Genomic DNA, 12,894 nt, shown 5'->3' with positions numbered 1-12,894 from the left:
CTATGTTTCCATTATAAAAGACCAGAAAAAAGATGTCCCAAGGCTTACTTCTCACAAGCTCAGTTTCTCACAATCCTATCCTCTTCTTTTACAGTCTGAATCCTATTTTAGTTGCTATATATTTTGTCGAAGATCAATATCAGTCCATTTAATCAACAGCAGCCTGACAAACTCTGTCTTCCACTTCTGGAACCTCTGAGCTGTTGCAAGATTCATTACAATCAGTACTAATGACCAAAAACCCACCCTCAACAAGTCTTAAAATAATTCTTTGATGCAAGGTACCTACACTTGCTGATTTTAAACTAACTTATTTCAATAGTTGTTCAATTTCATCACCAACATACCGAACAGTTGGAATACAGTGTATTTCCACCATTACCAATTATTTTTCTGTCTTTGGCATTACCATTTCCACACCTCAGAGCCCTGAATAGGACCAATTTTATGACAACTGTTACTTCTTCCTCTTGCATGGTCCTTAGAACTAATAGTTCTGTATTTTTCTCATATGCTTTTGCTTCTTTTATCATATCTATACTTTACTTTGTAGAGTTCCAGCTTCATCACCACCATCCTTCCTTAGATATTCCAGAAGACAGAGTCATTTATGTTGGCATGCTTCAGTAGCTTCCTGTTGGCTTAAGTATCTCCTAAACACATTTCATTTTAATGCTGTTTTGCCTTTTATCTCTTCAATTGTTTTGGTATGGGATCCCAAACTGGACCTGTCCCCAGCTGGCTTCTTTGGACAGCTGAGCTCATGGGTGAGAGCCCACAATCAGTTTTGGTTCTGGCTGGACTGAAGAGCCACCCTAGGCTGCTTCACATGCTTGCCACCAAAACTGGTCAATATCAGGGGTATCTTCTAGTTCCCGTGATAATCTATTGCAATTAATCCATATTTAATGTTTTAACACCAAGCATCACTGTTCAGTTCTAGTCTGCCACAGAGAGGGCATGAACAACTAACCTGGGCATTTTAAATAGTTGATAGATCAAAGGCACAGAGATTATTACCATATAACATCGGCAAAATAACAACCTAACAAGTCTTACTCAGTTATTCTGGGCTGCCTCCTCACTCATCTTTTGGAAGAGAAATGTCAATGAAGCCCTCCACGGCTGTCCAGGATATAGCAAACTGCCGCAGATCTTGACTTGGATATCACACTACCATTCCAGAGTCCTAAATTGTAAGTCACACTATAACGCGATTAGAATAAAATAACCTTAATATCTAATAATTTTATCTACTTTAATATTTGCAGTATAAACCCCTAATCTTAATCCGTCTACTCTTCACTACATTTTAGCAAGCAATGGAAAACCATCTTGTTGGTATATACAGCCACAACCACACACATAATATTACAAGACAAAAATGTTAATTTGGTAAGGGTGAGCTACTTCAAATAAATCCTAACACCCTAATAAATCTCCAGTTATGCCTGATGTTTTGCATCAAGCTGTGAAGAGCTTCATTTCTTTGCTGCTACAGAAAACACAAATGTAGAAGTTGTTTGCTCTGGAGCTCAGAAAGCCACTATCCTCCAAATCATGATAGCAACTAATAGGCAGGGAGCCAGGACTGGGTTTGACCTGATGAAAATTACCAACAAGAGTTCTCTTTCTCTGAAAAGGCAGAATATTGGATGGACCATACCTGAATGCTCGGAAGCACCACTGTGACAACAGAGGACCAGATTCTGGTCTCGTTTGTATCAGTATAAAACTACATTAACACAAGGTTTACCAGTAATCACGTCCTGATGGTTGATATGCAACTGAAATCACACTCTATGGGTATGGAAAAGTAAAATGTGATTCCTATCATGGGAAGAAATGCTAACTGATGATAAATAAAAATGACAGTGCTCACCCGAAAACAAATTTTTATATATATACATAAAAAAGTGGGATTTGGAAATTAAAAAGCAAAAATAAACACTAAGAGAAAAACTACAAGATTTAATTCCTGGTATCACCTTGTCTTCTCAATTAATTAGTGGCTATACTAAAGCAGAGGGCTAAACCACTTCAGAAAGGAGTCCCTACAGGTCTAGCCTTCATGTAACCCTCCAAGAACAGTTACAAAAGAACAGGTAAAGAGCATCATCAAGAAAAGCTCTTCCATTCACCGATCATACAGAACAGATTTATTTGTTGTTAGTTGCGGCCTTATTCCAGCTTGATTTCATTTTTTTGCCATCTTTGCCTTCCCCACAGACACCAACCCCCTTGCCACTTTGCTTCCTGCATCTCCTAAGCCGGTTATCCTCAGGAAGTTTTACAACAGAGAAGCACAGCCCATCCTTACACTTACCTCCAAGAAAACTGCAATAAAACCATTTCAAAGATGCTGTTAGTGCATCAAATTTGTTTTTGAATGAATGAGACCTCCATCAGTCTTCCTGAGAGCATCTACTTTCTGTGTATAGTGAGTAAGGGTATTTTGAATAATCACAAAATTTCTTTCGTTTTCAGCTGCTTCCTGGGTTTCTTTTCTGCTCATTAAAAAAAAAATAATAAAACAAATAAACAAACAAAAAACGAAAACCAAAACCTCTCTTCCAACTTAAGTGTCAGGATCGCTGACTTCACTGAATTATTCTGCTGTTGTGTTTTACCCCTCCAACAATAAGTCTTTATGCACAACCCTGTTTTATTTCTTTCTAGGCAAGGTTACAAAGCTTCATCACTATTACCTTTTAACATTCAGCAATGAAGGGATTGTCTTTCTCTTTTCTTCCTATGTAAATAAATGTGAAGAGCCCAAATGGCTACGTGTGGACCTGCAGAATAGATTTTTCTGAACAATGTTAACTTGTGAGTGATTTAAACCAAAATAAGATCTTGTGCAAATGGAGATCATGAGTGCGTCTTTGAAGTGTTGTTCCTTACTGATAGAGTCACTACGGGAGGAAAAAGGACATAGATAGCTTTGTTCTCCTTTGAAATGTAAAGAGGTTATCTCATTACCACAGCAATTTTACCAATAAATTAGGTTTTACTTCACCAAGAAAACTGTGAGTTGAATGGAGGGAAAAAAAAATATAGGAGCAAAGAAAGTAAAATGCTTCAAAACCTTCACAATCCACAGACATCTTATTACCACTGCCACCTGTGGCCTCAGACACACAGCCTGCGGTTTCCACTTCTCTACCTCTGGTCCCTGCAACTGGCTTTTTCTCACTGGACGCATCAATTCCTCATTTCGACAAAGCCCTAAATTGCCCAGTGAATGGGTGCTAGGAGCAAAGTCACTGTCTGTCACCTGAGTTGGGTAAATTATTTACTGTCAAATTGCAGATCTGTAGCAAAAAGGAAATTGCAGCATGCCCCATCAACACTCACTGTGTTGGTGATGAATACCCCTTTGGTGTCCAAAGAAGGTCTGTGCAACGAAAGTAGGTTTAGACTGGAGGTAAGGAAGGAATATTCTACAATGAGGGTGAGACACTGGACCATTTGGTCAGAGAAGCTGTGGAGGTCCAATTCCTGGAAGAGTTCAAGGCCAGTCTGAACGGGGCTTTGAGCAACTTAGTCTAGTGAAAGATGTTCCTGCCCACAGCAGGGTGGGTTGTACTAGATGATCTTCGAAGGTCCCTTTCAACCCAAGTCATTCTGGGAGTCTAAGATTCAGTAACATTAAAATAAGGTATAGACTTATTCCCATGTGTATTAATCTACACTGTAAATACAGCTGACACCAAAACCAATGCTATCTTCAGGGAGTCCAGGGGCTGCTTCAACCCTTTAACACACTTAATTGGGTTACTGTATCTACCTTAATTGAAATGCTGCAACGTAAAAATACCCCAGCAATTATTCTTCCTCCTTCTTCATGCTCTGAATCAATGGGAACATAAGACTTTCACCTTCTTTTCACTTCTTCTCCTTTTTGCCTCTGGTGCATTGCCTCCAATACAAATTTTCCTCAGATTAAAACATTCTTCAATACTAAACCTCTATTTCTTAAAAAATATCTGCCTCAGCCCCATCATACACATTAACAGCATTCACAAAGGATTAAGGAGGCTAGATTGTGGTACTGAAATAATTTGTTGCAAAAATATTTAAGAAAAAATCCTAACCTGGCCTTCTCTCCACCAAAATATGAGAAAGGCTATTTTTCTTATTAAAGGGCAGAAGAAAATTGACAATTTGATACTGTGGTGCATCATTTCAGTTCTGCTTCAGTGCCTGCCTGTGCACATCCTTCCACTCAGCCGCCTGCAAACAGAAACTTCCATCAAGATATCCTCAAGTGTCCCCAGTAAAAACTGAACTTAAAGCAATGTGGGAAAAAACAGACAAGACAGACAAGATTTGTGCAATTTCCAAAACTGAAACACTGCTTTTATTCCACGCAGGGCCACTGAAATACCACAAAACCTGCATCACACGCCATCTTCATAATTTATGTACGAGCCTCGGAGGTGCAAGGACCTCCTGAGAGCTCCAGTGGGCACCCTGGGTATCTTATTGTCTGCAGCCTTACGCTCAGCTTCTCACAAAAAGCCACTCCTGAAACCTTCCCACACTTGCCCAAGGACATACAACAGCATTATCCTTCTTTCTACCGTTAGGCAATACAATGGCATTTTCTTTCTATCTTTAGGCCAATCCTCGTTTGCTTCCCAACATCTTATTTACTCTCTGGTTTGCATCCTGGAAGCCGCTGCCACCCTCCTCTGCTGTGGTAACTAACTCATTAACACTCTTCCCCACCATGCCTGCCTTGGCGGACTGTGCATCTCTAACCTGCTGCTGCTCCCTCTTGCTTTTACCCAGGGGGCTGGTGATCCTTGGCAGCCCATTAGCTGCATCCTGTTGACACATGCACAGATTTGTGGCAGCTTGCATGAACTACAGCCTGGAATGCAGCTTCCTGTACATTCCAGTTTGTCATTAACAGCGAGAAACCCAAGCTGAGAAGCACAGAGCTAGTGGTAGTAAGTATGGCTTTCTAAAATGCTTGTTTTCCCCAACACTAGGTATAACACATGATTCTGGGCTGCATCAAAAGGAGCGTGACCAGCAGGTTGAAGGAGGTGATCCTGGCCCTCTACTCTGCTCTTGTGAGACAGCACCTGAAGTATTGTGTGCAGTTCTGGTGTCTTCAACATAAAAAGGACATGGAACTGTTGGAACAAGTCCAGAGGAGGGCCACGAGGATGATCAGGGGACTGGAGCACCTCCCCTATGAAGATAGGCTGAGGAAGTTGGGGCTGTTCAGCCTGGAGAAGAGAAGGCTGCGTGGAGACCTCATAGCAGCCTTCCAGTATCTGAAGGGGGCCTATAGGGATGCTGGAGAGGGACTCTTCATTAGAGATTGTAGTGACAGGACAAGGGGTAACGGGTTAAAACTTAAACAGGGGAAGTTTAGATTGGATATAAGGAGGAAATTCTTTCCTGTAAGGGTGGTGAGGCACTGGAATGGGTTGCCCAGGGAGGTTGTGAATGATCCATCCCTGGCAGTGTTCAAGACCAGGCTGGACGAGGCCTTGGGTGAGATGGTTTAGTGTGAGGTGTCCCTGCCCACGGCAGGCGGGTTGGAACTAGATGATCTTAAGGTCCTTTCCAACCCTAACTATTCTGTGATTCTATGATTTATTTAACCAGATTTTAGAAGACTAAAGTTTCAGTCTTGCAAACGCTCTCAAGTCATCTTAGCCTTCCTCACTAAAACTCCACGCATAACTCACCATAGCTCCTCATGGCACAGTGAGTTTAATATGACCTTAGTCAAAGATTAAGCTGTACTTCCATCTCACCTTCAAAAAATCCCAACAAAACAAATGAAAGGGACAGTATATAGATGTCTGCTCTGACAGAATCCCCACTGTTTCCATGTGCTCTCTTCAAAGCTGGCCCTTCTTGTGATGTGGAAAGACTGTCCTCTTACACTTTCCAGCTAAAATTGCCACGTAGTAGATGTGTTCTAATGCAGATCACTCATCCAGTCTTCCCTCTCTTAGCAGATCTGTGGGGTTCATGCAGCATGAGGCAATAGAAGGAACAGTACATCTTCAGAGAGAAAAGAAGATACTACCTGACAGCTCTGCAAACTGGAGTAAAACTGTGGATGGCATATGATCTGCTTCGCTTGAGTTACGCTAACAGGGAAGAGAGGGTTTAAAAATGTCACGTGTGAATGCTTCAGAAGAGATGAACAATTCAGTTTTCCACAGACAAACTGAGCTGAAAGCCAGCTGAGCTGTCAAGCAGCCAAATGATCTATTGCCTCTCCCCAGTTTTACTTTATTCTGGGTTGCTTATTATGGTCAGTATGGGGGATGGCAGAGGGAGGTGAGCTGATTTTCAAGTTTTGCCATCTCATCTACAGCTCTTGGGAAATGCTGTTTGGATGTTTCCAGCCTTTCTGGCTCCATCCAGCAGATCATAATCTGGGCATAAGCTTTCTTGTCACCAGATCAATAGCACAGTTCATATATCACATTTGATCTAGTGTTCACCAACCTGGACAGAAACAGGGAAAATAAAAGAGAGGTAACTTGACAGAATTCTTGGTTGCCTCTGAGGTCAGAAGGAACTTGATCATGATATAAGATGAACAGTCCAGCTTGTTCCTCCTAGAGACACTCCTTGGACTGTCTTTAAAAATCTGGACATCCTTAAGGTGGGTGATGGCCAGATCTTCTTGTTGTGAACATTCTTCAATATGATGCTCTTGGCCTTCCTTGGACTGCACACCCATTGTAGTGGGGATGGTCCTGTCCCTTTTGGCCTTGAGCAACATCTCTGGATGAAAAGGATGTTAGCCTAGATGGGCTCTTGATTTGAACCAGCACATCTGTTCCTGTCTTTAGCTTTGCATGAAGAATAGATGCATTTATGTGTTACAGAAATAATTTCCCCTTTTCTCTTTTTCTGCTCTGTTATCCCCTGTTAACTTTGTCTACATTAGTGTTCCACTAAAGTTTTCTTTCAGCCAAAACTCATTTTTCAGATTTAGTCAGCCAAAACAATCTCAATGTACATATTTACCAACTCACCACCCACCTCCAACTCTCTTTTTCCAAAGTCTCTCTTCCTTTTGCCTCACTTAATTTCTCTCCCACTTCTATCCAGTATAATTTCACTGAAAGATGCACTTTAGGAACCACTTCATACAAAAACACTGGCAATTTTTCAGAGACAGTCATTTAACAGAGCTTCACGAATTTTCGTATTTGTTTTCTTCCCATTGACAAATGACTCACATTAAATCATCATGCTGACCAATTTGAGTATGTATCAGCACAAGATCACCTTCCTGGCTCCACTTGCTACACACACAAAAAATTTACCAGCCTAACTTCCCATGTAGATAAGCTGTGAGTGCATAAACTCTCATTTCTTAGACATAAACAGCTCACCTCTGACATGTCAGCCCAGATCACAAGTTCCCACTTACGCTAAGTTGGAGTCAGATAAAACTGTGAAGGAGACTCAAGATCAAGCCAGAGCATTATGACAAAACAGTAAAGGCTGAAGAGCAGGCATTTCTTCAGCCAGATTAAAGTTTTTGACATTAAGTTAAAAGCTTAGACTAACAACATACTTTGATCTTCTTTTTATTAGCACTAATGAATTTTTATTCATAAGATTCAAGATTGTGTGTATATGCGTATATTTCTTTTAAGTTCCAATTCCAAAGTAAGATCTTGCCTCTGAGGAGACACAGAGGTGCACATCATTTATTCTCCTGAACTGTTCCAGGGTCTTGGCTGAATCACAGTTTACACAGTGGACCAGAATATAAGGCCTCTTTTTATGGAAAAATTAGGAAGGGGTGGTTTGGTTTTTTTTTTTTGTTTGTTTGGTTCTTGTTTGGTTGGTTTTTGTTTGTTTGTGTTAAATATAATATTTACTCTCCCAAGGCATTCTGGTCTTTAAACTTTTATGATCTAGCAGAAAATTATTACACTGGCCACAATTTAAGGCTTTTCCCCATCTTTTATTTCCTGGACAAATTTATCTTACAAATATCTGTTTCTTTAACTGAATGTCGTGGTTTAAACCCAGTCAGGCAACTTGTTCACTCACTCCCACCCTACTCCCGGTGGGGGAACTTTCAAGCATTGGGATACACACTTACCAAAGGCCACCTGGTTGGTCAACACCAGAGGATCTGCCAACAGGGCTGGCCCAGCCCAGTCAGAACTTTTACATACTGTACGGGTGGGGGAGCGAGTGAACGAGTTGCCTGACTGGGTTTAAACCACGACACTGAAATATTCTGATCTTGCTTATATGGAATTATTTTTAGTATAGGCCTGAAAAGAAAATTATTCTAAATGTTGTAAAAGTTAATATTGCAGTGAGATCTACTGTTAATTTTAGCATACCTGTAACCTCCACAGCAGAATGATGCTCTTTCTTGCTTGTATAACAGCACATATATTAAATGATACATACCATAAGGAATTACTAAATCTACAGTACAAGATTATAGTTTAACTTTTTACTGCTAGCTTCAGTATGAACTAGCTTGATCTAGCATTGATTTAACCACATAATGAGCTACTGAAAATCTGTGTTTCAAAGAGAATCATTGCTATGATTCGTCATTCAGCATATACACAGGGATCAAAACCAGTCTGGATTTTCCATTCCTTACTTGAAGCAGGTTCTGCTAGGGAATTAAGCCATCTTTTGATCACTTCAAAAGATTGGTAGACTTTAGAAGAAGCAGAAAAGAATACACAAACCGGTTCCTCGTAAATACTATGAAAAAGAGGATGTTCACTTGCTCCTTACTCTAGTATATTGCAGTTGATTTATATAAGTCAGAAAATTTACCTTAAGTTTTATAAGACTGTGAAAATTATGTACTTCTAGCCCAGGAGTGATTAGGAAGGTTTCTCAACTAGGAAATGCACTTTTATAGTTTTCTTACAGCATTCAGAACAAAGGACTAGACTATACATACTTTGAACATAAAAGGGTGAAACTAAGAAAGCAGTAGCTGGTCTGTGTCACCAATATCATTCTCCTGTGGAAAAACAAGGCAAAACCACAAGACTGGTTATGGGGTAATATTTTGTACAATGACTGCAAGGAGACCCAGTAATATTACTGCACAGACTGCACTTATTTTCAGAAAGATAAATGAGAATATATGAATAGCTTTTTTACTGTCCCAAAACTTGAATTTCTATTGTATTTTGTTCACAGGTGAAAACATGTTATTGAAGCATTATGTTATTGTTATTAATGACAGGATTAGAAAGGGTAACTTTTTTAGAGCAATATCAGAAGAAAATCATGCTCTCCAACCCCATTGACTATTCTGTGCACAGGTACCATTTAAAACTTTGTTTCTATTCCATTTGTTTTCTTAACAAGAGCATTTTCATTCATTTATTAATATAAGAAAGAGAAAAGACCTCCAAAGAATAAGAACTGACATACTCCTTGTATTCAAGATTTAACCTATTTTTTCCTTAACAATATTTAGAAGGAAAACATCTCTAAACAAGATCATTTAATGTAATAGAAGGAATTTAAGATGAGCTTGAGATAGCTATTGATAAACAAATCCCAACGGGAAGACACAATGGGCAGATACCATTTTGTCATCACCTTCCTACAGATACCTGCTCCATTTTACAACTGCTGTGTAGGATGAAATCTTTTTCTAAATTTAAACTGTAAGATTTAAAGAAAAAATATCTGCTTGTCTTAGGCCTTTCTAATGAGAATTATTATAATTATAACATAATAATATACTCAATATTAATATATAATAATATTATTACATTAAGTATAATAATATTATCATTATTAATATAATGGCTTGACAAACTGTAATAGGCTGTGTCCACAAAGCTCAGCTACAGGGTGAGAAATGTTTCTTGGTTTCTTCCTAACACTATTTGCTTTACAATTAAAGCTGAGCAGGCCCTGTGGAGCCTGCATCCAAATTAATCTTGACAATTTTGAAAATCTCTATTAAACCTCAAAGCTTCATATTGCATAATTTCTGCTTTGAAAGAGAGGCTCTAACCCCCAGAACTGATCTTACATACATCTTTTGGTTTTCATTCACCAGCACACAAAAATGCCAACACTTAACATCTGAGTTTATGACTGCTTTGGTTTGGTTTTGTTTGTTTCTGTTTTTTTTAAACTCTTTCAGCATATTAATAACTTTTGTTTTCTCGCTTGAATTTACATGTTAATAACAATAAAATAAGACACCTGGAAAACGCTAAACTTTGATGACTACACTTTCACGGGCTGCATCAAAAGGAGCGTGACCAGCAGGTCAAAGGAGGTGATCCTGGCCCTCTACTCTGCTCTTGTGAGACAGCACCTGGAGTATTGTGTGCAGTTCTGGTGTCCTAAACATAAAAAGGACATGGAACTGTTGGAACAAGTCCAGAGGAGGGCCACGAGGATGATCAGGGGACTGGAGCACCTCCCATATGAAGACAGGCTGAGAAAGTTGGGGCTGTTCAGCCTGGAGAAGAGAAGGCTGTGTGGAGACCTCATAGCAGCCCTCCAGTATCTGAAGGGGGCCTATAGGGATGCTGGAGAGGGACTCTTCATTAGGGACTGTAGTGATAGGACAAGGGGTAACAGGTTAAAACTTAAACAGGGGAAGTTTAGATCGAATATGAGGAGGAAATTCTTTCCTGTAAGGGTGGTGAGGCACTGGAATGGGTTGCCCAGGGAGGTTGTGAATGCTCCACCCCTGGTGGTGTTCAAGGTCAGGCTGGACAGAGCCTTGGGTGATATGGTTTAGGGTGAGGTGGCCCTGCCCATGGCAGGGGTGTTGGAACTAGATGATCTGAAGGTCCTTTCCAACCCTAATGATTCTGTGATTCTATTATTCTATGTCATCTCTGAGCAGCAGAACATCTCCATGGAGCTCCTAGTCCTCTCCAGGGAAACATCTTGTCCTCTGAGGAAGAAAATGTTGCCTGGCCAATTATTTTAGTTTCATTATTTTATTATTACTATTTTTATTCATGACTGAAAAGAATCACAGGTGAAACTTCAGGCCACACAAGCGAGGCCAGGAGGTAAGGTGTCAACCCAGCCAAGAATCAGTGTAACGGGCAGGGCTCCACTCCTGGATCTAAGCAGTTAATGGTGTCCCAGGTTTGATCAATTTCTTACGCAGTGACCTGGCTGAGCTGTGGTATGGAGTGCATGCAGGCTATTCCTTGAGTTTATGTTACTGAATGTCTAAGCGAATGTACTGTGAATGTTTTCCCAATTTTAGAAGTCTTACATTTGAAGAACACATATAAGAAGCAGGTTAGAACCAAGACTATATCAAGGATACAACATGTCATGGTAAAAATTGGTATGCCCACATCAGGGAGACTTATTACTTGCCATCTGATATGGCTGCATGGCTTTTTCATTCAAAATATCCTTTTTAAGAGAGTGTACCATCACTCAGGTCATCAGCTTACAAACTGTAAGGTCTAGATCTTACAACAGCACTTTTCCCTGAAAACCTCTCCCTGGAAAAAAAGAAGGAGCTTCTGGAAATGAGCAATAATTGCTAAAACATTTCCCTATGTTGAAAATAAGACACATCCAAAACAAAAAAAAGAAAGAAATCAAGCACAGCTTCCCCCAGAAAGAGGTGAAAAGGAGACCAAATCTGAAGGATTTTGATCACATCCCCCACCTACCATCAAAAGAAATTATCTCTTGGGCATAATTTTACCCCTTGCACTGCTTCTGCACAGCAGGGGATTGCTGATTCAGAAGGGAAATTATGTAGTGGGAAATGTTTTGATCTGGGACAAGCCTGAGGTAACAACATCTTACTAATGATGTGATTACTTACAGTATCACATTGACTTGAGTGATTTTTTTCTCTAGAATTCAGTGACATTATTCTGTTTGGTATTATTTTGCTGACCTGAAAAATAGCCCGTTCCTCACTGCTATAGCACACTTGAATTACTAGGATATTAGACACAGCTTTCACAAGGAGGATTTGTTCCACTTTGAGATGGCAACATGATTCAAAGGAAAGTTTGAGAGACTCAAATTTAAGGAGTGAAAGACTTGGCTTTATGTCTTTCTTGTTACTCAAATAATCTGCATTTTATAGCAAAATGAAGTTTTTACTTCTCTAGAAACTTGCATATTATTCTAGAAGAACAAGAACACACTCAGAATGGGCTTGCTTCTTTCTACAAAAGTTTAAGAATCAGGATTTTCCCTAAGGAGGGTGGGTTTGGGTCTTTTAAAAATTATTACTTATTCCTTAATGGTGGTTTTGGGTCTTTTTAGAATTATTATTTATTCTTTAATGAGTATTTCCTTTAATAAGGTACACTTTGAGTGACTCGTATCAAAGCTTTTTCTCTCACATCTCAGCTGCATGACTCTGCCAACGAAAATAACTCACAATAGGATGAAACTAAGCTGCAGCGAGACTTCCCAGTGCTCACCCTCCTTTCATCTGGAGGATACAGCATACAGTCGGTTAAATAGCAAACAAATGAAAAAAGACATGAGAAGGAAACAAATCAAACACTGGACTCACACAAAAAAAGTCAAAAGATGAGGACGGCAGTTTCACTGTAGTTTTTGATAAAGTAAACAAGTGTCATACCTTTTTAAAAATTCCATATACTCAGTATGCTTGATGAGGCCTGTCCTCATCATTATTGTTTGAAAACATTGCCGATCAATAGCCCAAAGTTTCACATTTACGAGAGCTGGAAAAAAACAAGACAAGGGTAAATTAGCAAAATGTCAGAATTTGAAAACCTGTTGTGAACTGCAGAGGAAAATGGCTTCACTCATGAGAAAGCATGAAAATGGGTACATACTTCAAAACAGTAACATAAAATTCATCTGCTGGACAATGGACTAAGCATGACCTGAAATGATCAGAAATACCCTTAG

General features: G+C 39.7%; 1 protein-coding gene across 3 annotated transcripts in view; it reads right to left on the bottom strand.

Moving 5' to 3' along the window:
* PRKG1 (protein kinase cGMP-dependent 1) overlaps positions 1-12,894 on the bottom strand; it is a 483,102-nt gene that overhangs the window by 165,113 nt on the left and 305,095 nt on the right. For all 3 annotated transcript variants that reach the window (XM_061446715.1, XM_061446714.1, XM_061446725.1), the window contains exon 4: positions 12,599-12,704. In XM_061446715.1, coding sequence (XP_061302699.1) covers positions 12,599-12,704 — 106 coding nt within the window. The remainder of the gene's footprint in view (positions 1-12,598; positions 12,705-12,894) is intronic.

This window comes from Pezoporus flaviventris, unplaced genomic scaffold (assembly GCF_033815535.1).
Source record: "Pezoporus flaviventris isolate CSIRO_AGI_PZ_B2104156 unplaced genomic scaffold, CSIRO_AGI_Pfla_v1 ptg000001l, whole genome shotgun sequence".
In the NCBI taxonomy this organism is placed as follows: Eukaryota; Metazoa; Chordata; class Aves; order Psittaciformes; family Psittacidae; genus Pezoporus; species Pezoporus flaviventris.
The sequence above is the reverse complement of the archived record's forward strand: the minus strand, read 5'-3'. Positions and strand labels throughout refer to the sequence as shown.